A 26,178-nucleotide genomic window follows, 5' to 3' on the forward strand; every position below is an offset into this window, starting at 1 on the left:
AGTCATCTTCAGTTTTCTCAAAATACTTTTTCTTCATTTCTTGTAAGAGATTATAATATATATTGTATATATAGATATAAATATATATATTATATATATACTTGTAAGAGTATATATATAACAATATATATTTGTGTGTATATATTTAATCCACATTGTGTCACATTAATGACAAGTTAAGACCTTACTCCTAAAATAAAGCATCATCACTTGGGTAAGGTAGCTTTTCATTAGCCTTCAAGAAGGTCAGACTTTATTTTGACACAGGATCATAAATGGTAAGTCTGGGAAGAACGTACAGCACTGGTCAGGGAACACGCAAAGTGAGATGATGAAAATTGTACAGATAAAAAGCAAACTGATTAAGGAGATTACTAGAACAGTAAATTGGCAATTTGATAAATATCAAGTAATTACCATTGAGGTCTTACGGAGACTGAGCCGGTCAGATCGAGCTCTGAAATATGCTTCATCAAAGGATGTGTGACTCCCCTTAAGCTTCTCTGACAGGTTCCGATATAACCGCTTTGCAGCATTTGGAGAGGATGGCACGCTGTTCTTTTTAGTCTGGAGGAGACTTAAGTTATGCATTTGCTGTGTCATTTTCAGCTAGTAGTTTCTAGAAGAAAAACAACAGCTGTTTAACAAGGTTTTGCTACACTAACATCATTGATCAGAACTGTATCATTGAAAAGCACATTGCAAGACTTCTATGGCAAAAATCACTTTCAGACACGCAGTTTTTGAACAGTCAGAAGCATGTTTTTGGGCTCTTTCAGTGGCAAATTGCTCTTCATGAAATTAGTCCCATGGATATCTATGGGGAGGGAGAATTAAGGATGGAAAAATAAAGCACTTCAGAATTTGCTAATTTGTATAAGAAGAAGGGGTTTCATTTAATGAGGGAAATGGCCTTTTGACAGAGTGAGTTCTGGTAAAACAGGTGTCAGAAAAAATGACACCCAAATGTAAATGTTACTATACGATTTGGATAACATATACGTAATCTGCGTTTTGTCAGTACAATGGTTTCTTGAAATAAAACTGAAGCAATTGAGAGAAAAAAAATCTAACTGATTACAGAACACAATGCAGGACTGAATTTTTTAACTGATCAAGTGACTTAAGTTTGACACAAGCACAACTGTGGCAAGACACGCGCTTTGTTTCCCACATTACTATCTGCTAGCAAACTGTGTGCTCCAAAAGCATGTGATGTTTTCAGTTGGGTGGGTGGCTTCTCTTTCTCTAGAGACTCAAAGCAGTATTTCTCACTCAGGAAGTATGGCTGGATTCAAAATACTTTTTCATCTCTGAACCTATCACAAGCTACTACAGAAATAATGCATGAACTTACGTTTAATTTGTATCAATCGCTGACATGTTACCATCCAAACGAAAGTCCATTGCTACAGAGAATGGTTTTTTGTTAGAGTTTTGAAGAGCATTTGGCAGGGACGGAACCTGCTCTGTGACCAAGACTCCTAAGGCATTATGTTTTAGCAAATAACAGCTGAAACACAGAAAACCTGTTTAGGCTCTGTTGTAGGCATAATGTGGCATATGTGCATTTTTAGTTTAAACTACCTATGGCCAACTAGTGTCCAGGTTATTGCAAACAAAGACCTTACACTCTATGTTTTACAGTTAAAACAATCTGTGATTCTAACTGTTGCTGTTTACAGTTTCATACCGAGTAGTTTCTTCCCTCAGTTAGTTAGTGGACAGGCACTGGTTTTGTCCATATATTGTATAACTTTATCCTGCTCTGTGTTTGCCCTGTCCATTTCGACTACAAACTCTTCCAAGAGGGACTGCCTCGCCTAATAGGATTTCCGTATTATCTCATAATTAAACAATACTTTCTATGCTCTATGATTACAGTCATTTCTCCATATTAGGAAAAACTGAATATTTAACGCTCTGGAAATACTTTATGTGGGAATAGTTTTGCCTTTCTGAAAGGAAACTGAGAATCAGATTTGACCCAACTGCAAGCACAGGAAACTATCCCCAGGGATCTCTGTAAGTGAAAAGGTGACGAAAACGCACAATTTCTTCACATTTCCTTTTTCCCTGACAAGAGCATGTACACGTTTATAAGACAGAATGTCTCTCTGGAAGACCTCACAGTTGCCATAGTAAATCTGGCTACCCTTTCAGACTATCTTTTCCTGGAAGTAAGCGTTAAATTCTTTGTACTATGATACAAATCCTCTAACTTTCTGTTATGGTCTCAGCCTGCGTCTAAGCAAATTAGACTGCAGGACCAGACTCTAAAAAGCATTCTTTACTAAACACTCACCATGCTGTTGAGGCTGCTCATTGGCATGAATTGGTCCCCAAGATTAAAGACACCACCCAGGTCTCATAAGCTGTCTACATCTTCCTTTCTCATTAGTAAATTGTAGTGAAGCAGACATCCTGAGCACAAAAGTATCTGATTACAAGTAATCTCACATATTCTCAAAGCTCATGGGGTATTGAAGAGAGACCAAGTCTCTGAATGAAGAGAGACAGAGTCAACATAATTGTCATACGTGATGAGAAGACTTTGTTAAATTAGAACAACAGTGTGTGCAATCAGAAGAAGGGAATTGTGTGAGCTGCATCCCTGAAACTAATGTGCAAGAGTGGATATGATAAGAAACAAGCTCTCTGGGACTCAGGGAGCAACAATACTACAATGATTTTGGACTACTTTTCTCTGAGTTTATGGAATAAAGGTAAAGTGAGGCTCACACAAGCAATTCATCCTGCCTTTTAATTATTACATGCATTTCAGCAGTGCCTACAAGGACTAACTGAAATCACTGTCTCTTCAAATGAAGCATTTTCTATCATCCCGAAGAGCAAGCTTGCATAGACTAGATAGAAAGGCTGAGTGGAAACCAAGGAACATAGCAAAATATGTTTAATCAAAGTCTCTGTCATGAGAAGTTGCTTGTTAATGTCAGACTAGAGCATAACACTAAAATTATCATCACCAATGCCAACTCACAAATGTTCCAGACATGCCAGAATTATTTGGAACCATGTGCTGGAATCAGTGTGGGTCAGGCTTTACGGTATGGAAGTTGCTGGTAAGTGTTGAGTTTTAATATTGGACAAACTTAGAAGACAGCCTTTTGTTTTACAGATGCATCTGTGGAACCATTTGGGAGTATAAACATGAAATAAAATTCTTTTTAAGATGGTCAAAAGATTTCATTTGCGTCTGTCTCTGTTTAGGATAGCTTCAACAGTTCAGATATTTATTAAAAATAAGCTTAAGAAATAGCCGATTACCTCCAAAGCTGATTACCCATCTTCCACTGTTCCATGTTATTAGTATTTTAAAGAAACTCAGCAATTTACAAAATATAATAATAATAATAATTTAATTCTCAGTTAGAGTAACACTTCCACAGTTTTTATTAGTATATAGAGCTACAGATTATCCTACAAATTTCTCCTCTTACCTCCATTTTCAAGAATTTCTTCCTTTCATCAATAAAGTATGGGACAAGTATCAGTCCCAAATTGTGGATAAAATGCCAATAAATGTCATAGGCATGGTTGTAAAGGAAGTTTCAATTTCCCAAAATCATTTGATTCCAAGAGTACAGTCATTGAATACCAAATACCACACAGTTAGTAGTAGACTCATGAGAGAGAACAATTTGCATTTACCATACAAACCTAAACATCATCAAGACGAGGACAAAAAAGACGACTAGATCCATCCAATACTTAATTCAAAGGTAGCTCAGCATGCTCCACTGTGTTTGCTTCGGGATTATATTTTTTTTATATGAAAAGCAACAGGCTCAGCACCTCTGAGTGGCACAATACTACTACATTATGGAGAGATGCCAAGCTTCCTTAAGCCTATATGCCAATATGGAAACTTACTGAGAAGCTGTGTAGATATTTAGTAAGTTTGCATTAAATAAATTAGACTTATCTACTTAGTAGGACTTCTCATACCTATTGAGGTATTATTAAAACCAAACAAGAACACCTGTTATTAAAGCTAACATGGCTTATGCCTTTATCAGTCCTCTCTAGGCTGATAAAGTCCTCCCTCCATCTCGCTAGGCCAAACTACCTGCTTGTTGACTTCAAGTCCCTAAGTTATCTATCTGTGGAGAGGACAGCCATTGAAGAAAAGCTGGTCTTGGCTGGAGATTTTTGGTGTTGATGTGAAGAGGCATTTATTTATATTTAAAGTCATGCTTATAGAAGCTGTAGTGCTTCTAGTTCATAGAATTAGTATTGTGGCAAAACTCTCGAGGATTAAAATAATTACTAAAAAAGGAATTTTGCCAGCCTGACTCCTAAAAAACCCTATCTCTTCTCCAGCCTTCACTAACGCAGGAAGTGTATTTGTATCCATCTCCTTAAACTCAGTTGCCCAGATGTCTTTCACAGAATGTCTTGAAAGTCATCAAATTCAAGCTTTTCTTGAGAAGTAGAGAAGTTATTTTCAGAATCCCAACTTTTTACAGAGAACACCTTGACAGCAACATTTTCTTTTATGAGGAGATATTAACGTGAGCAAGTAAAGGAGAAGCACCTGTCAGTTTTTAAACAGTTTTCCAGGAAATCTGAGGGTTTGGTAGAGGTGTTCTAGTCACACATCTCCCAATACACATTCAAAACTCAGACAGTTTGCAAATCAGTTCTCTTTATTTCAATATGTACACTGTAAAAAGAAACTAGGTTCTCTAAACATGTTACAGCACTCTGGGATGCTGGTGTAGTCTCAGGACCAAAGCAAATTTAGGTATCATCATTGGGCTGCTAGCCTATGTCTCCAACCCAGAAAAGCCTAGCAGCAGTTTCACACCAAGTCTGCTCAGGCCTGTTCCCCATGGCATGGGTTACTGTTTATATTGACTGTATCTAAACATAGTTTGACTCCAGCTGTTACAATTCCTAGGGGTTGCTGGAGTCCTTCGCACATTGATCTGGTCAATGAAACAGGATTTATACATTCAGAAGAAAACAATACTGTGCTACTGTCTAAACAATGACTTCCAAGGACAGTAACAATAGGGTGTCCATATTACGCCTGGAAGCTTTTTCAGTGCAAAGCCAGAGCGGATCCTCAAGACTAACATTAATGTAAGAAGAGGACAGAATCTTTTATAATCTCATGAAAGTTTCTCTTAAGTCAAGAGCAGGTAAGTCTATAGAGAAGCTAAGTAAACACTGTAAAAATTGCAGCTATTCAACAATAAAACAGATGGCATCTTTGCTATCCACACAGAAGCAGTGCATCACAAATGACTTGAAACATATAAATGTTTCCTATGTACTAACCATCAATATCCTGAACTAGTGCATAGAATAAATGCAGAACAATAAAGCAATAGCTGGAATAATATAATGCAAATGAACTGCATTTTTTACCAGCATACTGAAACAGTAAGATGCAAAATGCTACTGAAGATTATCGTACTTAGCATGTTTTCTAGTCACATACGAGGTATGAAGTGAAAAAAGAAAAGGTAAAGGTAAGCTGCATATTCTGGAAAACTTTCTGGAAGTGTGATCTTATTAAGCTGTAGAAGTGACTCCCAGGACAGCAATGGAAATGAGATCGGGTAAAATCATGGGTAAACTGTATAATAAGAAATAAGGAAAACAGACAGCTCAATTCACATGATTCTGTGATTGAAAACTTATTGTTTTTTATTGGATGTTGGCATTTTATTTTTACAGACATAAACTATTTTGTAAGAGCAGTTTTAGGCTCCTTTTTTAAGTCAGTCAGTCGTTCATTTTGGGTTTTTTACAACCATGTCCTCACCTACCGATCAGGTGAAACCCTGAAATGTGCATTGTCTTGATTGAAATAACAAACCCCCCAACTGAAATGCACTTAGCCTGGGGATATATCATTGTCACAACTAAAATTGTTACAGTATCAAAGACTAACAGTTTAGAAACAGGTGAACTGACCCATTTGAGATTTTCGCCTATGAAAGCCCGTGCACATACCTAGCGTAGGTCAGAATGAAATGATAAGGACATCTCAATAGGGTTCGGAGTAGCCCTGTATGATCTGACTAACTAGCATTCTTACAGCAAGTCAAGAACTACAAGAAGCAGCACGTTACAAGGTTTCTCAGTAAAAGGCAGAACTAGACAGAATAATAGTCATAATTAACAGTAGTTTGCATTTCCAAGAATTAAAAAACACAAACCGAAAGTCTTATGGCAGTTCTCTGGGGAAACAGTTACTGCACTACCCTGGAAATAACCACCAAAACAGTCTCTTTTGTGTGACTATCACTTGCTATAGCATGTAACAAACCAGTGATCGAAGTCTTCCAACCCACATTTCATGCTGCACATACTGTAGCTTAATCTTTGTGATCAGATTTCTACTTGTGCTTCTAAGTGCTGAAGTAACCATTTTATTCCCCGACAGCAGGGTGCTTTAAAAGTAAAATTCAAATACAAATGAATATAAATTAGTTACCCTTATAAAAGCTCTTTTTTTTTTTTTGATTGGCAAATACTGACCTAATATTCATGTCCTTTTAAAAACATGTTGCAGATAGAGAAAAAAAATCTAGATTATAGATCACTGTCTGTTGTATGTGGCACATATATGCTGCAATGTATAGACAAGTGCACTAGTAGGACACAGCATAGCTGTAAAAGCATTAACTTCAGATTTTAGGAAAACACAACAGCCAAGAAACCACTCAACACTATACATGTTCTTAAATATGTTTATGAAACAATTTTATGCTTGAAACTAATAATGAAGAATAGATGCATTAAAGAGTTAAATTTGACTTACCAGCTGAGGCTATCCAATGCAAAATGTGAACAAGTTGCTGGTAATTGTCCACTGTCTTCATTCAATGAATCACATTGGCTTTGCTGTCTCTGCTGGTTCAGCCTCTGGGCAGAATGAGTAAACCTCTTCCTTATACTGCATGAATGATCAGATATGAAAAAGCTTATTACTAGCAATTACTGAAGTCCAAGATCACTGATAAGATCTCAGAGCAAAACACTATTTAAAGCAAATAGTGTTGTATCACAGGTAAAATGTTTGGTGCCTTAACTCTATACTAGTTACCTGTGCAGCTATAGGAATGACTAGTATATAAAGCTCTTGCCTCCGTAGTCAAAGATGCCATGACTTCTGTATGCTTTTAGCTTGTTGTATCCCTTAAAATTGATCAGCAGCACAGCGTGCAAGTAGAAAAAATAATTACTGCCAGAGTAAACAAAACTGCGATTGTAATTAATTTGCCATGAAGTATGAGCAAAAAGACATTACTGCAGCCATCTTAAAGCAGTTAGTTTTATGTTAAATTAATAAAAGGGGAAAAAAAAGAATCACAGTCCTACACTCAGTCCAGTAGTGCATGTTGCATGTGATGTATTGTTTCTTCTTTCTTCAAGCAAGCTATCACTACAGCTGTCTGCAATCATAGCAACAAAAGCAGCAACCATATCCATAGCTATGGGACATCTGCAAGATCATTTGAAAGGTCCCAGCCTGAACAGGTTACGCTTAAAAAAGATTGTTACATGAATAAGAAAAACATATTTTATTGATGCCTATGTTTCAGCTAAAACAGATCCTGTAATGTCTGCATTAAGAGCTTCCAAAATAGTAGAACAGTGATACTTCAAAATAGAATTTTTTTTTACTGTAGGGCAAAAACCGCAAATGCTGGATCCCACAGAAACCCACAAAGATGTTACAAAGTCAGAATATGGAATAACCATACACAGCCTTAGAATTCTAAAAATAGTGTAGGTGATAAACAAAGATAAACAACAATCTAGAAAATCGTTATCCTTCCTGGACAGTCCACTGGGTTAAAGTCATGTAACCAGAACATTCCTGTGTAACATCTGGCAATAGCAAAAAAATAAAACACACTAATTACTGGGTCTGTTGTAGCCAATGATCATTAATATCTACAGAAAAGGTATTTTTTTAATTGTTTTTAAAGGGATACCAGAGCTACTGTTACAATCTGCTGAAAAAAATTCACTGGCTTTATTCAGACGTGATGCTTGATTTTTGGAAAATGTTGGAAACCTGCCAAAAGCTGGTGACCAGTCTGGTTCTCCCACCCTTCAAAACTCAGTTGAGGGTACTGTACCTCATACCAAATAGTGTCCTTTTGCCAAAGTAGCTGAAGCTAAAATCTAGTCCTGGGCCTGACATACAAATGTCATGGGACTTGAACTTATTCTATACTTTTAAAATCAATCTGGATAGGGACCAAACCATTTTTTGAGTGATTTGCTATATGCACATGTGCATGCACATATGTGTGTGTGTGTGTGTGTGTGTAAACATGCATATGTATGTATTTCAAAGACATAACAAGAATATCAAATGCAACTACCTGCATGTTTTGCTGCAGCAGAAAATTACAAAGTGCTATGACAATATGCTATTGTCCTGGTTTCGGCTAGGACAGAGTTAATTTTCTTCCTAGTAGCTGGTATAGTGCTGTGTTTTGGATTTAGTAGGAAAATAATGCTGATAACACACTGATGTTTTTAGTATAAACACTACTTAGCAACAACTAAGTCAAGGATTTTTCAGCCTCTCATGCCCAGCCAGCAAGAAGGCTGGAGGGGCACAAGAAGCTGGGAGGGGACACCGCCAGGACAGCTGACCCAAACTGGCCAAAGAGCTATTCCATACCATATGACATCATGCCCAGTATATAAACTGGGGGAGTTGGCTGGGAGGGGGGATCGCGGCTCAGGAACTAACTGGGCATCGGTCAACAAGTGGTGAGCAATTGCATTGTGCACCACTTGCTTTGTATAGTTTAATTCTTTTAGTATTACTATTGTCATATTATCATTATCATTGTTTTTCATTCCTTTCTGTCCTATTAAACTGTCTTTATCTCAGCTCACGAGGTTTTTTTCCTGATTCTCTCCCCCATCCCAGGGGTGGGGGGGCAGTGAGCGAGCGGCTGTGTGGTGCTTAGTTGCTGGCTGGGGTTAAACCACGACAGCTATGCACAACACTCCTTCTCCTATACTGTGAAAATCACAGGCTATACATGTATAGGATTCCCTCTTTTGTTCTGCTGCTTCTAAGTATCATTAGTCAGAAGGCTGCAGGACAGCTGACTGAGGTCACTGCTCCTTGCCAACAGGAGGAAGATTGGAAATCTTTCAAAAACCACCAAATACCTCTCTAACACTGGGATACTATCTGGAAAAAAAGCATGCTGAAAATCTGAAATGTCTAAATTAGTTAAAATTAAAGGTAAGCATAAAAATTCCATTTTCAGTGCTGTGCTGAATAGGGATGATTCTTCCGAGTCAAAATCCCTGATTAAGTTTTTTTGGTCTGTATAGACCCCATCTATGGAAGTCACTTGTGAGGGAATTCTCAATTTCCAGCTGTTTTCAGGGGAAAAAGCTAAAGTGAGTTTACTGAAACTAGTATATTCTTAAACATTTTCTAGCAATTTCTCATTGTGGGTCAATACTCCCCCTTCTCTCCTTTGCTTTCTCCTTTCAGCTTGGTGGAAAGTAGACCTTTTGCAGTTGCCATTTCAATTTTTATAATGCTTAGTACTCCTCTATTGCTACCAAACATTATTTAGTAGAATAGTAAAAGACAAGATGTTTTCTTGCCCAACCTAGTTCTATGAAAAACAATTAGTTTGTTTATATCAAGTAAACATATTACTAATCTTCCTGTCATATGAATTTAAGTTCGTTATTAAGCTGTTCAAAAGACAGAAGACAAAAAACAACACTCAGTAAGTTAAGAAAAGTAATCATAAATTTACTAAATGATAAAAACATGAAATTAATTACTAAAAATGACGAATGAATGTGTGTAAATAAGTGCAAGAGGCACCTACATCTAGTTCTGGAAATGGAGAAGACTAGAAGACCTACAGAAAACAAAAACCTGGGTTTATGATAAAACACATACAAGCAGATCCATTAATCTGATCTTGTACAGAAACCTGCATGTTCGTAGCCTTTGATGATTCCATTAGATGGCTCAAACATGTCAGCCATTTATTATTTCACTTGCTTATATTTCATACATATTAGTTGAACAGAATATTTTGTTTGCTGTACTTATATTACTTAGTAACCTATTGTGACAGATTTTCATTCCATGTTTGATCACTCTAAAAGTTTACCTACCTGCAGCACACATCATGAGCTGATTCTACAAGCTATTATTGCTATTGCTAAAGCTGCACATTTTAATGAAGATGTATGTTTAGGGGTACATTTTGTTTAAAGGGGCCACCCAAGTTGGCTCATTAACTGACACATTTACCAAAATGTTTACCCTGTATTGTTCTCAGCTTTATACACCACAGATATTTTTAGCAGCCAAGCAGCACATCGTATTGGCCATTAATTCCATTTAGCAAATTCTGTTTCTTTCTCCTGGACACCGGTAACATTTCTGGGATGAGGGAGGCTGTTCTCATGCGGAGGATGAGAAGCTCACAAAGCTGTTCTGTATACAATCTCAGGGTAGCTGGAGGCATTCATTTTCATTTCGTCAATCAATAGGTGGCAGTATTCACCCAGTTCTTCAAAAGCCTGATGTGGTGCATGGAGCAGCAGCCACACACAGGTATTACATTGTCCCAAGTACACAATGTCCAGCGCTTAATTGCAGATGGTATTTCAGTAGCAAGCACGTCCTCCATATACAGAAACTAACTTTCCTATGTTTTATATCGCCTTGTGTTTCGGCGCTGTGCATACACTGCATTTGTGAAAAACGCTTGGTAGACCAGTAGTCTGGAAACTGGGTGGGAAGTTTGGAGCAAAGAAACTCACTCAGACATTTGGAATTTGAAAACTTCACATGGACCCTGACTTTACTTCCTAATCAGTCAGTGGCAAAGCTGTCATCATCATAGAGGCAAAGCTGTATTTCAGACTGTTCCTAATCCCCCTAAAAGAACAAATACTGCTCAAACATCAGATCTGACGTCCCATACACTGCCATGACCAGGGTCGGGCAATGTAGCCAGGCAGATCAGATACCTGGGAATGGGATCTCCAAGCCTCCCTCCCGAAGTAGTGGTTAAAGTGACTCTGCTCCTTGAAACAAGATATTGTGGTGTTTTTTTCATACAGCCAAAAGTATGGGAGAGGTTAAACAAACAAACAAAAAACCCCAAACAAGCCTATAAAAGTGTATCTTTCTTTGTCCCCACACTTATTCTTTCTTGCAAACTTTTATACATATAAGCTACTGTAGTAAATTCCAACTCTCGTTTTGGCAATTTCTGCCTCTCTGGCTCCTTGTTTACCTATCATCTTTCACACATACCCTTTTGCCAATTTGCTAATTCTCTGTCCTATTCCCTGGTTTCTTGTGTTTCCTCAAGGACGTTGATCTGAGTCTTACCGTTTCACTAGTTACTTTAGCCAGTGTTCTTGATTCAAATCCATAGCAAATAACCTATTATCCACAGAGACGCAGAAGTATTCAGTATATTAATAAAAAAGACAAATATTTCCCAGTTCATCAGTCACAGACGCGATCAAACTCAAGAAATTCTGAAATTGTAAGTGAAGAAAAAATAATTGTGTTTGGACTAAGTTTAGAAAATTTCCCAATGAAATAATTTTCCCAAGTGTTTTGAAATATTTGAGACAACCGTGATGTAAGCGACTAAAAGAAACTGAGCTTGGCAGCCCCAGCTCCTCCAGGCTTCCTGCCTTAGCTGTGGTTCCTAATCTACAGTCTTCTCAGCAAAACCTGGATTTCAACACACCCAGGCTCTGCTGCAGGGCTGAAGCTGGCAGATACACCAGCACCTGGGGCTCGCAGACTCCCACTTCCACAGGAAGGGATGCGGAGGCCAGGACTTCAGCTTAGTGGCAGCCTGTACGGCAGCGGTGCCTTGGAGCTGCGGACCCTGGTTGCTTATATTTCAGAGTACAGTTTTAGATGAACTAGCAGGAAACCAGAACTGTTTGGTCAAAATTCTTTGGAGACGGCATGGGTTTTGTACAGTTTGCTTTTGACAAAGTGGCCTTTTTTTTTCCCCTTAGTCTTTTTAACTGGAAAATTCCTGAGAATAATAATCCCTGGCTGCCGTGGAGTAGAATCAGGCCTGGAGTGTTTGAGCCACAAAACACTACTTAGTCATTTGGGATCATCTGGAGTGTAAGTTAAGGTAAACAGAAAGACCTTAGTATAAGAAGTTCATCAGATCCTTAAAGCCATTACTATTTGAAACAAGGAATCAAAAAGCAGCTGCTGTTACCCTAAGTGATCCACATACATATCAAGAGGTGCTCACCAACATTGCTTGACGGAAATGCTGCCCTATTGCAAAAACAATGTAGAGCAGAATGCTCTTTGCTAATGGTTCCTGCAATTGTTCTCCATATTAGGAAAAAACCCGAACTTGTGCAAACACATCCATCTTCAGAAAGCTTATAAAAGTACACACAGGCCATTAGACATATCTGAAGATATTGCTGTTCCTCAGAAACAATTACCCAGCTGAACATCATAGAAATAATGAAGTTGTCAGCAACAACAGCGCAACTGTGTTATTTTGTCAGTCTCATGTTGATTATGCTATCTAGTCAGACACTCCATATAGAGATAATTTATGCCATGTATTGTTTGGCCATGACTACTCCCAGCTGCACTGCATTTAATCCAAGTTACAGCAGAACATTTTACAAACAGAAATTAACAAGCTTTTCATAGCTGGCAATTTCTAGATTAGGAAAGAATAAAGAAAAAACAGGGTTTACCAAAATTGAGCATGGAACAAAGCTGAACAGAGGCAGACATGCAGGATTCCAGAGAAGCACCTTTTTTTCTTTTTTTAAAACTATAGCTATAAAGTGATGCTGTCTTCAAAGATCAGAATAATTTTTAGGGTTGTGACATGGTCATTAAAAGGACCAAAAGGAACTTATAAATATATGGATAGGTGTCATCTTTTGTATGATTACAGTAATTAGCAATGTACTTACTAATATAAGGCCTATTTCTGAAGGTGAATCTCCTTTTTCTTCAAAACTTGATGTATAAGAGCATCTATTATAAAGCACTAAGCAAGTGTCATTATTTTTCATACTGAGTAAAGAAACAACTTCTTTGATAACATAACAACTTCCTACTAGTCTGCGAACCCCAAGCAGTGTTTATTTCACTAAACAGATATTCTTTAAAGAGCAGATTGTTTGCCCTGATAAAAGCAGAAATCTGTTTAAGGGCAATGATTTCTCTTTAACAAATATTTTATAGTGATTAAAATCTGGCATTTCAAAAAACAAGAATAAAGTACCATTTCAGAAAAGCTTTGATACTGAGGACAAGAAGTAGGAGGAGGGGCACTATTTTCAAAGGCTAACATTTACCTGGGGAGAATAACTTTTCCAGATCCTGATAGAGACAGACTATTCTAGATAACAACAATTCAAAACAAGAGCCTATTTGCCTGCATTATCAGAGAAAGAACCACAAGAACATCTGTGTCACTAGACCAGCTTTTGTGAATAGCCCCATGGGTCATCTCTGTAATAGAGAAACATCACACTTCCTAGCTGTGATAGTTTTACACACGCTGGAATTCATACTGCAATCATTTGGTCTGATGTGACTGTTCATTTACATTTTAGTTAAAACGAAAATAACTGAGGAGTTCCAAACCAATGTCTCACAGGAGCAATACAAAAACCTAAACAGAATAGAAGTGATTGCCGTGAAGTAACTCCAGGCTTTCCAGTGCAATTCTATTTCACATTGAGTTAAAAAGCACATTTAAACATTCATTTTTGCTGAGCATTTATGATAGCTTTCAAATCACGAAGATCCAAGGTTTACTGCAGAGGCAATGTACACGGACATAAAAGTTTTTGTTGAAGCCTTTTTATCATTTACAGAAACAAGGACATATGATTATGTATACTTCACAAGGGGTACAAGGCACAACAAAATCAGTGGCAAAACTCAAAATACGTGATTGTTCTTTCCTGAAGTCCAACATTTCAATAAAAGTAAAATTAAAATGCAGGAAATGCAATCAAATCTTTCCTGTGCAGAATATAGGAGATCTGTAAAATACTTTGCCAAAAATCATTACTTTTTTATTGCAGTGGAGGCTTTTAAAATATGTAGCAGTTAGAACAGCAGTTCACGAAAATACCCTCTCATCACTTTCCTTAAGTCCTAAAACTGATGAATCTGTTACCTTTCAATTAGTTATGTCAGCCTCTCGGTAAGCAATAAACATTATTACTGGTCCTCACTTTGTTGCCATGAGTCCCATCTCCACCACCACAAATGAGAACAGAATAGAAAGTGATCATTGCTCTCTAATTTTTTTGGATGGATTTAGTTCACAGCTTCTCTTTCCATTCCTCTATCTTCCTCATGTCCTAACTAATACATCAATCAACACCAAAGGTGAGAAATTAATCTGAAATAAATTCCTACTTTTCATGGCAGGTTGCAGCAAGCATTACTCTGTTTTCCAACAGGTCAAAGAGAATCTGATTCAGACCATGAGATTCTTTGTTTTATTTCCCACATTCAAATTCTGACTTCGCAAAGTACTTGGGATGCAGCCTTCAAGCCACTTATTATTCCCTTCAGGACTAAAAAAACCAATCCCTCTTCATGAGGGATTGTTGTATAGGCCAAATCCTGACACGTTAGCAAAAGTCTCTGAACTTCCATCTTGTTAATAGGCCACCTGGGACAAACTTTACTCATTGTCATTCATCCTTAAATCAGAAAGAACAATGCTGGTTAATCTTGGGGCAGAAGGTGCTTACAACACACAACAGCACTCTGGCAAGTGCCCAGATCCACTCCAGGTAGCACAACTGGCATGGCCTGCTCTAAGTCACACTCTGAGCAGGTTCAGTCTCCAGCTGGGCCCAGTTTCAAAGTACCTTTTGTTCTTCAACTCGTACTAAAACTCTTGTTAGTCTTAGAATACAAAGACATTGGCTGGGAAAGCCTTTGTGATACCAAGCTCACATACCCTACAAGTTTACCAACCTGTTCACTTATGTTTCAGTTACATGCAGCAAATTGAAAAGAATATGAAAAATTAACTTTAAAAAGTGAAAAAACCCAACCCCCCAACAGCCTATTATAAATAACTACTGCCTATATTTTTATAAATGAAGTGCTTAGAAAGTGTTTGTACATCACCATCCAGATACTACGTTCATTAGAGTTGTCACAGGAGATAGATGGGGAGAATAATTTGCTGTTGCGTTAAAAGATCGAATATTGATTTGAAAACAAGGACTCGTGGTTGAATGAAACAACATTCTCTGCAGCTAGAAGGGCTAATCTGACTTCATCTGAATTGAGTTAATAAATATTTGCAAACCCAGGCAGCTTAGGTGGCTTAATTAAGAAAACACTTGCTTTTCACCTTTAGGAATTCATTTCCTCCAGGGTCAGAGTTTGGTGGTCTTACAGCTATCGCACAAACTTGTACACAATTTGGAATGATTAATGATCTCTGTTCAGAAAAATTATGAGGTGCTATAAGGAAAAATTAACTGAATTCACACAATGTGAAAACTCTTACTGAGTACCTTTTCTCTGTGTTTTTTTTTTTTTTTAAAAGGGGAATGATCTGTATGCATGTATTTCATAGATAACTTGTATATGAGTGACCTACAAACCTGCACAGAAGAAGTATCTTATATGGTTATGCAGTCATCCTCTCCTATAGGCAACACTGAGTCCAACTGAAATCTTGTAGATATTAAGTGCTGGACAAGAGAATTACCCTTCAAATATCACTGACCAGTATGACACCTGAGCCCTTGTACAGAAAAAATGCCCACAGGTTTTAATTTAGGTGCTTTTCATGACTGTAACATTAAAAAAAAACCCAACACAAAACCAAAAATGTGCAGTTTTATCACATCAATGAATAGTTTTGCGTTTCTTTTTTTGTGACTTTTTTCTGATTGGTAAATAATATGCTTTAGGTCATATTCTGCACTGTTTCACTCAAAGCAGATCTTTTGAATGATTGCAACTGAGAATATAATTTGCCTCTTTGAAGATACCATTCTGGGTGAACTCCTGCCTCTGGGCCTCTATCCACTTTTCCAAACAGGCACTATTGCAACAGATTCCATATAACATCCAGTGTTGCTATTCAGCTAGCAATAAAGCCATGTATTCGCAATGAGAAGTCTGCTTTGTGATCAGTTTTTGGTTTTGCACTGATTTGAGCAGTATTGACAAATATGCATACCCTGGTCAGAAACTGAGCGCTTATTTTTCCTGTCTTTTGGTGATATGTTGTTGATCTCCTTCTAAAGCATGACCACAATCACGTGTTATGATGCTATTAACCAAAACACTTCTCCTCTGATGATGGTATATTAATTTAAATGATGATAGCATCAGCTTTTTAGGTAGAACAAGCTGTTTCTTTAAGAAGAGAAAGGAAGTAATGAAGATTAACGAACAAGTTGAAGGTTCAAGAAGCCTAGGCAGCAGTACCAGTTTTAATATGAATATGGACAGCTCACAGTGTCCTAGGTACATTACGATTTCCTTCCTCAGCTTCTGATCTATTAAATATACAGCTGATAGGTAATTGTGAAGTTTAAATCACCAATATTTGTCACGTATTATGACATTCTCAGATGAACAATATTTTATTATATACAGTCTTCTAACAGAAAATCATGTGCTCTAATACTTCGGAAGCACCTGATCTTTTCTATTGCCTGTACTTTATAATAAAACTATGTATTTTGGTTTTAATTAGGGGCCTCAATTAGAAAGAACTTGAGAATTACCCACTATCAGTATGCAGGATGAATTTGCTGTCTTCTCTGGAAAAAAAAAAAAAAAACCAACCCAAAAAACCTGTGCTGAAAAACAGAAGGTCGAATTGATTATTCCAGCCGCACTTTGTAAGAAGCAGTGTTAAACACGAATCATATAAGATTCTTTCATAGAATTGCTGGTGCAGATGGCTCTATTGCCTACTGTTCAATACAAATAAGGTGAATTTTCTTGAGAGAAATATTGAACTACAGAGGGGGAAAAAAATCAAGCCAATAAGAACTGCTTCAACTTTGAATCATAAAGGGCAATCATGAAAAAAAATGTAAAAATTCCATCTTAAATTTTAAAAAAGGAACATTCAATGACACAGTAATCCCTTTTACAATATTCTATCAGAAAGCTCAGATACATTTCTGTACTGAAGTCAGCGTGAAAGTGTATGTTTTGTCCTGGAATTACTGTTGTAAGTACCGATACTTGAAAGTTCAATGGATTGCAAATAGACAGGACAGGAAAAAGAAGGTAGGGAGAGTGATTTGTCCAATGGTTACTCAGTGTACCTGTGGAAGAGCTAGAATTGGACATTAATATTGTTCCTATGCCTATTTATACCTCATCATACAGCTTAACACAAATGCTGGAATTTTGTACAAGCTTGGCTCATCTGACTTACCCCCCCCACTTTGAGAAATTACCGTGGAACTGAATTTTAAAATTACTGACATGCTACACTGATACTTGTGTTAGAAAAGCCCATAGATTAGATTACATAAAATTAGAATAGAATAAAGTTAGTTGCCAATGAATGATGCCGACTTTTTCTTTAAATGAGGCTATATTAAGAACCAACTTAACAGTAAGTAAGAAGCATTTCTTTACTGAGAGGGTGGTCAAACACTGGAACAGGCTTCCTAGAGAGGTGGTCAATGCCCCAAGCCTGTCAGTGTTTAAGAGGCATTTGGACAATGCCCTTAATAATATGCTTTAACTTTTGGTCAGCCCTGAAGTGGTCAGGCAGTTGGACTAGATGATCATTGTAGGTCTCTTCCAACTGAAAACACTCTATTCTAAGTGAACCTGTAGTTCAGCAACAAGCTAAAGTATCAGTATTTCAGTATTGTAGAAAAGTTTGATTACTAAGCCGTTATATCACAATCTCACAGTTTAAATATAGCTTTCTATTTTCTGAAAAACATCCAGGCACTTAAAAAAGCACGTTCAAGCAAGTTCAGTCCTTAAAGAATGATTCTTCAGAAGGGTGAGAAATCCAAGACTGTAACTACCAGCCTCCTGAAAATACAACCTGATAGTGTCAAAGTGTCTAAAAATTGAATGCTCTGATATATCAGATACAAACTGTGCTGGGAGAATACAAAATTGTAGGACACACAAAATGACAAGTGAAACAGCTGTATTTTCTAACTGTGGAAGAAACACAGTTACAAGCTTAATAGTACCAGCCCACCACAAAGATTGCCTAGATTTTCCTCTATTTATACCAGAATTTAACTTTTTAATATAAGAAAGTAATAGAAAAAAACCATGATTAATAGAATTCCAAATAGTTCTAATATGTGTTTAAAGAAATAATGCAGTCATAGTTATATAACATCAAAACCAGAAATTTTAGTCAGAGTTTTTCCAACAATTTATCTATGAACAACTGAATGTGATTTTAGTATGCAGCATCTTGTTCAGTAGGCTTTTGAGAACAGTAAGGAGAATAATACAACTGGTTACTTCTAAGCCAGAATAATTTATACAGCCCTCATGAAAAATAAGGAGTTCAGGCTTTAAAGTGAAATGAATCTTCTCTAATTTTAAGTGAAGTTCCACAGCTCCATGCAATATGATCTTCATTACATAACGGGGGCTCCTGTTTTGTTAGCAAATAATAAGCACCCCTCTAAGTTATTGCCTTTCAGATATCTGCTAAAGATCTGATGGTTTGTAAGCTTCCTTAGCTCTTTGATCTTAGGTTTGGGTAGGGGGAATCTCTCAATAGGTTACAGATATGCAGTGAGGTTTCATATGAGAAATATCTACTTTCTTCAACCCTAGATTCAACTATTAAAACCAGATAATCACAACAGAAACACCAATCCTAACAAAATTTGGCAGTAGTGAGCTACTGCTGTTCTATGTTGTCAAAATGTAAAGAAAGCTGTTTCTAAGTTCAGACAATATTTCCAATTGCGCACATGGTGCTTACAGTAGATGACAGTGTAAGAATTAAATGCCACTTGCCTACCAGAAATACATTTGAAATGTGAAGTGGGAAATAAATGAGCGATCACAAGTATACGAGAAAATAAAATAGTTAGGATTGCAGTGGTAAGTAAGTGTTGAATTTGCAGTAAAAGTTGTCTGCCTGCAAGACGTGGTTTTGAGAATGCATGCTCCAAAGCAGAGTCAATTCCTTTTATTTCATCTGTCTGTCCAAAGAAGCATCTGAACTGTATTTCCAAGCAAACAATAAAATAAAACTAGATAACATCTCAGAGATAACTCATGAACTTTTCCTTTCCTTGAAAAGCAATGCAGAAAGTTACTTGATCTTTAGATCCATACATTCAGTTCTTTTGCTCAGGTGAAGAAATTACTGTACTGAAAATTACTATGTTGATATGTGTCCATCTAATAAAAAGCAACCAAAAAAGTTAGAATATATTAAAAAAAATTTAGATACACACAATGAGCTTTGTAGACATGATTCGAGAGCAACTGTATTTCCTCAAATATAACTACCAGGTAACTAATTTTCTGTAAATAGTACTTTTGAGAAAACTGCTTGCAGATGATTTCTGAATAAAAAGAAAGGCAAAATTCACTACAGCATTTGCTTCAAATTATACAACCAACTAATTATCAAGTAGTGTCTTTCAATATGGAATAATTAATACAACTGAATAGCATACACAGATGGGTGAGAAAATTAAGCTTCTGAGTGAAATATGAAAGTCAGTGAAGTCTGAAAGTAATTACAATGGAATTTTAGTCCATTAGTTCTATATAAAGAGATATTAACTCATTTTCACCTCTGTCTCTAAGATGACAAGGCAGCGCACTGATACAGAATTTCACCTATTTCAAATATCACAGTATTTTACACTGTTATTAATCCAGGAACAAATGGAAAAGGAAAAAAAAAAAAATCACCTTTCTTTACAATTGATAGGTCATGATTAAAAAAGGTCAAAAAATGGCATTTGCATTATTTGCACTCTTCTGAAAATAATACTATATTAAGAATGAATGATGCAAAAAATATCTTCACAAAACCTCAACAACTGACAAATGAAGACAACCAATCATGGAGCGGAAATTACTAGCCAAAGCTACTGACCACTATTAACTGCAACGGGATTTGAGCCAATCAATTGCTTCAGGAGTATATTTTGATTGGTTTAATTCTTCTCCTGGACAGCACAGAAGATGTGGAAGGCTTTTCTTAACTACATGTTGAACATCCCGCAGCTTGTTCCTATTACTCCCAACTCATCTGTCTATGTTCCTTTATAGGCATCTTTTATGAAATCTGAACACCAAAGCTGAAAGCTTCTTTAACTTCCACTGATATCATCGCAGCAACAATAAGCAGCTGTCAGGGTATCAAAATGTGCAGCATCCACCTCTTACTGTTTTGGAGACAGATTTTTTTAAATCTTGAAACACATTTTGTTTAAAATTTGCAGATGCTTAGAAGTCATATAGGAAATTACTATTGCATCCACAGTATTCTTCCAAGATAAAGACCAAGGCAGGAAGACATGCTGAAAATTAATTCAGTACCAAAAGATAGACAAAGGATAGATTATAGTGAAACTAAACTAGACGAAAATGTAATTTCAGTGATGGAATAATCCCTTGTCTTACAAGTAGCTATACTCTTAGATAAATAATTCTCACCAGTTTAAACTGATACATTTTCAGTCAGTAGAAGAAAGTGAGCCACTAGTTTGGTAAATCGTTTTGAAAGTCCCAATTGATGTGTATCTGAATCATTCAATGTGAAAACTTTAAAAGAAGAAATGGTCCAGGACGAGTTAACATTTATCTTTCTAGAATGGATTTGTGATAGGGTCTGGCAAAGTAAAACATACACGGGACTAAGAGCAACTTCTGATCATAGTTCTTCAATTACAATAGCAGTTTGTAAACAGCTGAAAAAATAGGACACCCTCTCCATAAGATATCTTCTGTGACAGAGGAAATAGGAATTTGCTTTTCCTAAAGCTAAATGAAGCACAATTACACAGACTTTATGTAACAGTGAAAACAACTCTAATTTATTGGATCTTGAAAGTATAAACAAACAACATAGGATATCTCTGCTAGAGTATGTATATATATCAAGCATTTTGTCTTTCTGGAAAGCCTCCAAAATCTCAGTCATTTGGCTGAAGTATTATGCATGGGAATATAAATAATACTAGCTTATTGAAGAGATGGACAAAGAGTTTTCCAGTAGCTTTTGAGTAATAAAAAGATATTATAAAATAAGAAATCTGTGCAACCTTCAACTTGCGGTTTTGCTTTGCAATTTAACAACTGTTTATTACAGTCTAAAGATGCTCCAGTTATTACCTCTGTGCTGTCTGGTTATAAGGTAATAGAAGACTCTTTTTTTAAAAGTTGCATCAGACTTCCTAAAGCAAATATTTAGATAACTGTTAGATTGTTTCATTCTTAGAAAATCAGGATCTTGGTTTCCTCACTGCTTTGATCATCACCTTCATGACAATAATTCTGCAAAATACACAGCTTCAGAGAGGGATTGGAGATAAACCGCTCTGCTGGCTCTCCCTTTTATTTATGCTTTATATTGAAAGATCAGAAGCGTGGTGCATTCAGCAAGCATTGTCAGTATCTTCAACTCATGCAAACTATTATTCAGAAAAACAAAGCTGACTGTTACCCAGAAAAATATTGTACTGTCAATTTGCAAGAAGCAAGTTAAAGCAAAACAATTTAATGACAACTTATTATACCCAGAAATTTATTGCAATGATGAAATTGCTTTCTTGTATTTGGAATTACAACAAAGCATTTTTAGAAATGACAGGAAAACATGAAAAAGTCTTCTTTCACACCAACACTTTACTATAAAAGTAGTAATTTGGAGGACTGGCAAAATAGTACTGTGGAATGACAGCTCTGACCAAACTGCAAAGCACTGGTTAATATCTCATTAACTTTGCTACTGCAGGAATAAACCCTTCCTGATCAATGTCTAGATAAAAACTGTTTGTTTTTTTTTTTTTTTACTTAATTATGTCATAAACAAACCATAACACTGATTTCATAAGCATTGGCACATTTCCCTTCCCTCACAACAGAAAAGAAAAACTGCTCTCTTATGTCCATTCATCACCCTTCAAATGAGTAGGGAAAAGATATTAGTCTGATAAATGTAAGAGCCAAATTCATGATAAAATACACAAAATTATCAGCAGAAAGATGTTACACATTAATGGTGTCCTCAAGTAACCTTCTGTAAAGTTTCCTGAATAAGTGTGTGACATATCACTACTTCAAAGACTAGGCAACTGAACGTATTTTCGCACCAATTTACATAATAAAAATTAAGATTTAAAATTAAGATTTCTACAGAGGAGCCTAAAGGCTCCACAAATTATTGTAAAAGTTAGAGAGGCAAATGTCATTTGAGCAGCTAGATGAGTAGGTGTTATAATCGGCAAGGCCTACATTCTCACTGAGCTCTGCACTTGCGTAGATCTGGATTCAACCCAAAGAATTCAGGAAGATTTCACATACTGAGACAATCATATATTCACTTATTCATGAAAATTTTTGTAAAATTTAGCTTCCACCGTGTAAATTTATATATGAAACGTGGGAGAGGAAGGCCAAGAGCAAATGTGTTGGGCTTGACCCTGCAAACTCATCAGCACATGCTTCACTTTATACATATGCATAGAGCCGCTGCAGGAGCAAAGCTTACAGTCACAGCCATCCCTCAGCTGTGCACAGGACAGAATAAGGTGAAGTAAGACCCTCTTCAAGTTGTGACCCTGCCCTTAACTAGTATGGTGGGGACTGCACGTTTCTAGAGCTAAGAGGCAGAAATGAGAAAAGGGAAAAGGGCAATAGAAAGGATTTCTTCAGAAGATTTTCCTATTTCTGAAGGATATGAGGGGATTTGTCTCAGGAGGTACGAAAGAAGACCAGACAGATGATTAAGACAGTCCTTTCACAGATTGCAAGATGAGTGGCAAATGACCTCATGAAATACTTGTGCTACTTCTTAATGTAGATAAATATTTCTTTAAGCTGCCTCAAGTGTGCAATGGTGAGCCATAGGCCTACAAGCAGGCCAAATACCAAAAAAGTAGTGAAGGGATTTGCACACACTGAGGCTAGCTGATTTCTAAGGCTAAATTATATTAAAGCACTTACACAGCCATTAAGCCTCATGTTCCTTCACCACAGCCACCTTACTAGTGAATGTAGGAAGAAACTGTTCTTTGATGAGTTCCCTAGTGAATGACATGTTTTAGACTTTTCTTTATGATTACTCTTGTTTTGCCCACCCACTTACAACCTCAACTATAATAAGGCTATTTATGGTAACTACTACAAGATAAATTAAAACCACATTTTTGATACATGTATACAAACCCAGCACTGCACTTACTAGAGCAACCGTCTTTGTGCCTCATAAGGGCACTGACTGGACTTGTGACTGACCTATGTAGTTCTGCCATTTTAATATGCCCCTCTCCAACCTCTTGCTGGGATTCCTGTGCCACACAGCACATGGCACTAATCAGCAACATCATGCCACATAGCTGCTCTTCGGCATCAAGATCTATGTTCCTGTTAAAACAGTTAAAGATGTCTCCTTGGTCATGCAAAATGCAGTGATTTCCAAGCATGTGTATGACACTAGGACTCAAGGCATTGTCACTGGCATACCAGATATCTCCTAGAGCCAGGGACAACTCCAGCTACATTTATAGTAGCAGTCCTTCCGCTGAATTTAATACTAAAATGCATGCCAATTCATTCAGGCCTCAAGAAGGCAGTTACTTCGTTCAACACTGGAGGTACAACTGCATTAATAAGGATGTGTTTTTAAAAATACTGAGAAAAACTGGTTTGAGGTTACAAGCGGTACCTCAGAAAGTTCTTCTCTGAGACAAGCAGCAGTTGTTTAAAACAAGTGGAGCAGTTCTGACAGATTGGACTGACTCTATAGTGTTGCAATTAGATCACTAACCTGGTAAGAGGGAAGCTTATTCCCTCTTCGCCACACCAGTCTGCAGCCTGCGAGTTTTTAATTACTCCTTGATCTGCCTCTTTCAGAGAAGAAATGTAAGTATGGATTGGAAGATCACAAATTCAATTTGCAATGGTCAAAGCTCCCAGTTCTCGCATCCCTTAGTCAGAAATTCAACCCTGAGCCTTAGAAAATTGCCCAAGTGTTGATGTCATTCTGTTTTGAGAAAAGCTTCAATTTTTATAAAGAGCTTTCCAGTGAAAACAGTACAGTAAGAATACCTAATTAGCTCCTATTTAGCGTGTTGTGAATGTACCATAATGACCACCCTCCGTTTTGCGTATGAAACCAGCTGAAAGAATCTCAACATCTGAAAAACAGAAGGTTGGAACATTCTGCAATGTGCACAGTAGTTTGAAACATGAAAAAAATGCTGAAATCTTTACACTATTAAGATATGAATAACAAAGATAAACACATACTACTTAGTGAGCAACAAGCATAAAGCTTTCATCTCTCTTCATGGGAAATCCTATGGAAGGTGGATAAACCCATAGAGACCATTGTAGGAACTCATGCCATACCATTTGAGAAAGCTTTCTTTTATCCCAATAACTGACAACAAAGTATATTAATTTACAACAGATTTCTTTTTTTCCTGTATATCTGCAGCTAACAGCAATTTTTAAAGCCAGTCAGTTGTTTAACTGCCAGGCTCAACAAGGAAAGTTGTCATTTAGAAAAATAAAGTAAATCAAAATCAGTTAAATTTGTTATTCTTCCCCAATAGTCCTAACTTATGAGTGGTTATTCTCCCTTCTCTTCAGATCCTTCTCTAAGCTCTCTCATCAGGATTTCAAAGTTAGATGATCAAATGTGCAGAGAGGCACCTAATTTCTCACAGGCACTTCTGAAAGCTCCTGACTAGGTCTACAGTGAACAATTTTCTTTCTCTTCCCCTGCCCCCACCCTTTTTCTGGCCTTTGATCTTTAGAAAGCACAAATGCCATTACAGTGAATAAAGTCATAGCCCACAGAGTCAATCCCCTACTATTTACCTCTTTCCTCCCTGCCCCCCTTCACAACCAAGACTCTAGCACAACCAAGCTAGTTAAGTTGGGCTAAGATACAGCAGCAGGTATCATCAGCACTGTGACAAATGAGAATGTGTGTCAGGGGAGACTGTTTAAACAAACAGTTGGATGCTTGGGAACGCAGACAGAAGACCTAAGATCTTGCTCTTTTTTCTTTTTCTTTCTCCCTCCGTCTTCAAAACAGAAGATTAAGTTTGCTGTGAACATGAGCTGATGAAAAGAATTCAAATAGTGCTTTGAATAGTGCCACTGGGAGCAACACAGGAGAATTACAAATTGCTGCTGGAGACACCAGTCTCCCTTTACAGAAAGTTAACATAAAAGTACACATATCTTCTTTCTATAAGGTACTAACTTGTAAATTAACCTTTAATGGAGTATAAATGGTGTCCTGAAAGAACTGCTTATGCAGCTATATTTATGATCTAGAAAATTGCAAATATTTACAAGATTATAGGTGTTAATGGTCTGTCAAAAATGTTTGTATATTGTACATACATTAAACCTCAGTTTAAGACCACCCTGCTATAAAGACCACCCCATTTCTTGTCCCATATAGAATTTCACTTTGATTCCATATATTCCATTCCTTATAACGAGGCTAGGCCCCAGCAGACACCCAAACCACCCTAGACAAGGAACTTCTCCTCCATAGGATCCACTTATTTTACTCTCTGTTCCCAGATCCTCTGTGCAGCTCTCTACTAGCCAGTATTATCATTGTTATTCACCTTCAGTAAGAGACCTGAAGAACATTCCAATTTGCTCCGCTGCTCATGACACACTCCAAAGGCAAAGCAAAGCTGGAGAGGGCAGTCAGATACAGGCTTAGGAGAACTGAACAGTACTTCACTGCAATACAAGCAACAACTCCACCTTCCAACATTCCTGCCTCAGTTTCCCCACTCTGATATAAGCCAGTCACACTTTTTAATAAAGCATCTTGAGCATCCCTGTGTCCTCCTCTAAGGAACATATTTACTGTTCAAACACAGGTCATCAATAAAGAAAACAGATAAACCAAATCCTGCCGTCTGGCCTCTCTTAAGACC

At 37.1% G+C, this 26,178-nt stretch overlaps 1 protein-coding gene across 1 annotated transcript in view; it reads right to left on the minus strand.

Moving 5' to 3' along the window:
- The window catches only part of ANKFN1 (ankyrin repeat and fibronectin type III domain containing 1), a 68,664-nt gene extending 61,761 nt beyond the window's left edge, over window positions 1-6,903 (minus strand). Inside the window, exons 1-3 of the mRNA XM_050908604.1 lie at window positions 6,796-6,903; window positions 1,627-1,632; window positions 418-609 (exon numbers count right to left, since the gene is read on the minus strand). Of these exons, the coding sequence (XP_050764561.1) occupies window positions 418-603 (186 nt within the window). The 5' untranslated portion in view covers window positions 604-609; window positions 1,627-1,632; window positions 6,796-6,903. The remainder of the gene's footprint in view (window positions 1-417; window positions 610-1,626; window positions 1,633-6,795) is intronic.
- Between the last annotated feature and the right edge of the window lie 19,275 nt (window positions 6,904-26,178).

This window comes from Gymnogyps californianus, chromosome 19, assembly GCF_018139145.2.
Source record: "Gymnogyps californianus isolate 813 chromosome 19, ASM1813914v2, whole genome shotgun sequence".
Lineage (NCBI taxonomy): Eukaryota > Metazoa > Chordata > Aves > Accipitriformes > Cathartidae > Gymnogyps > Gymnogyps californianus.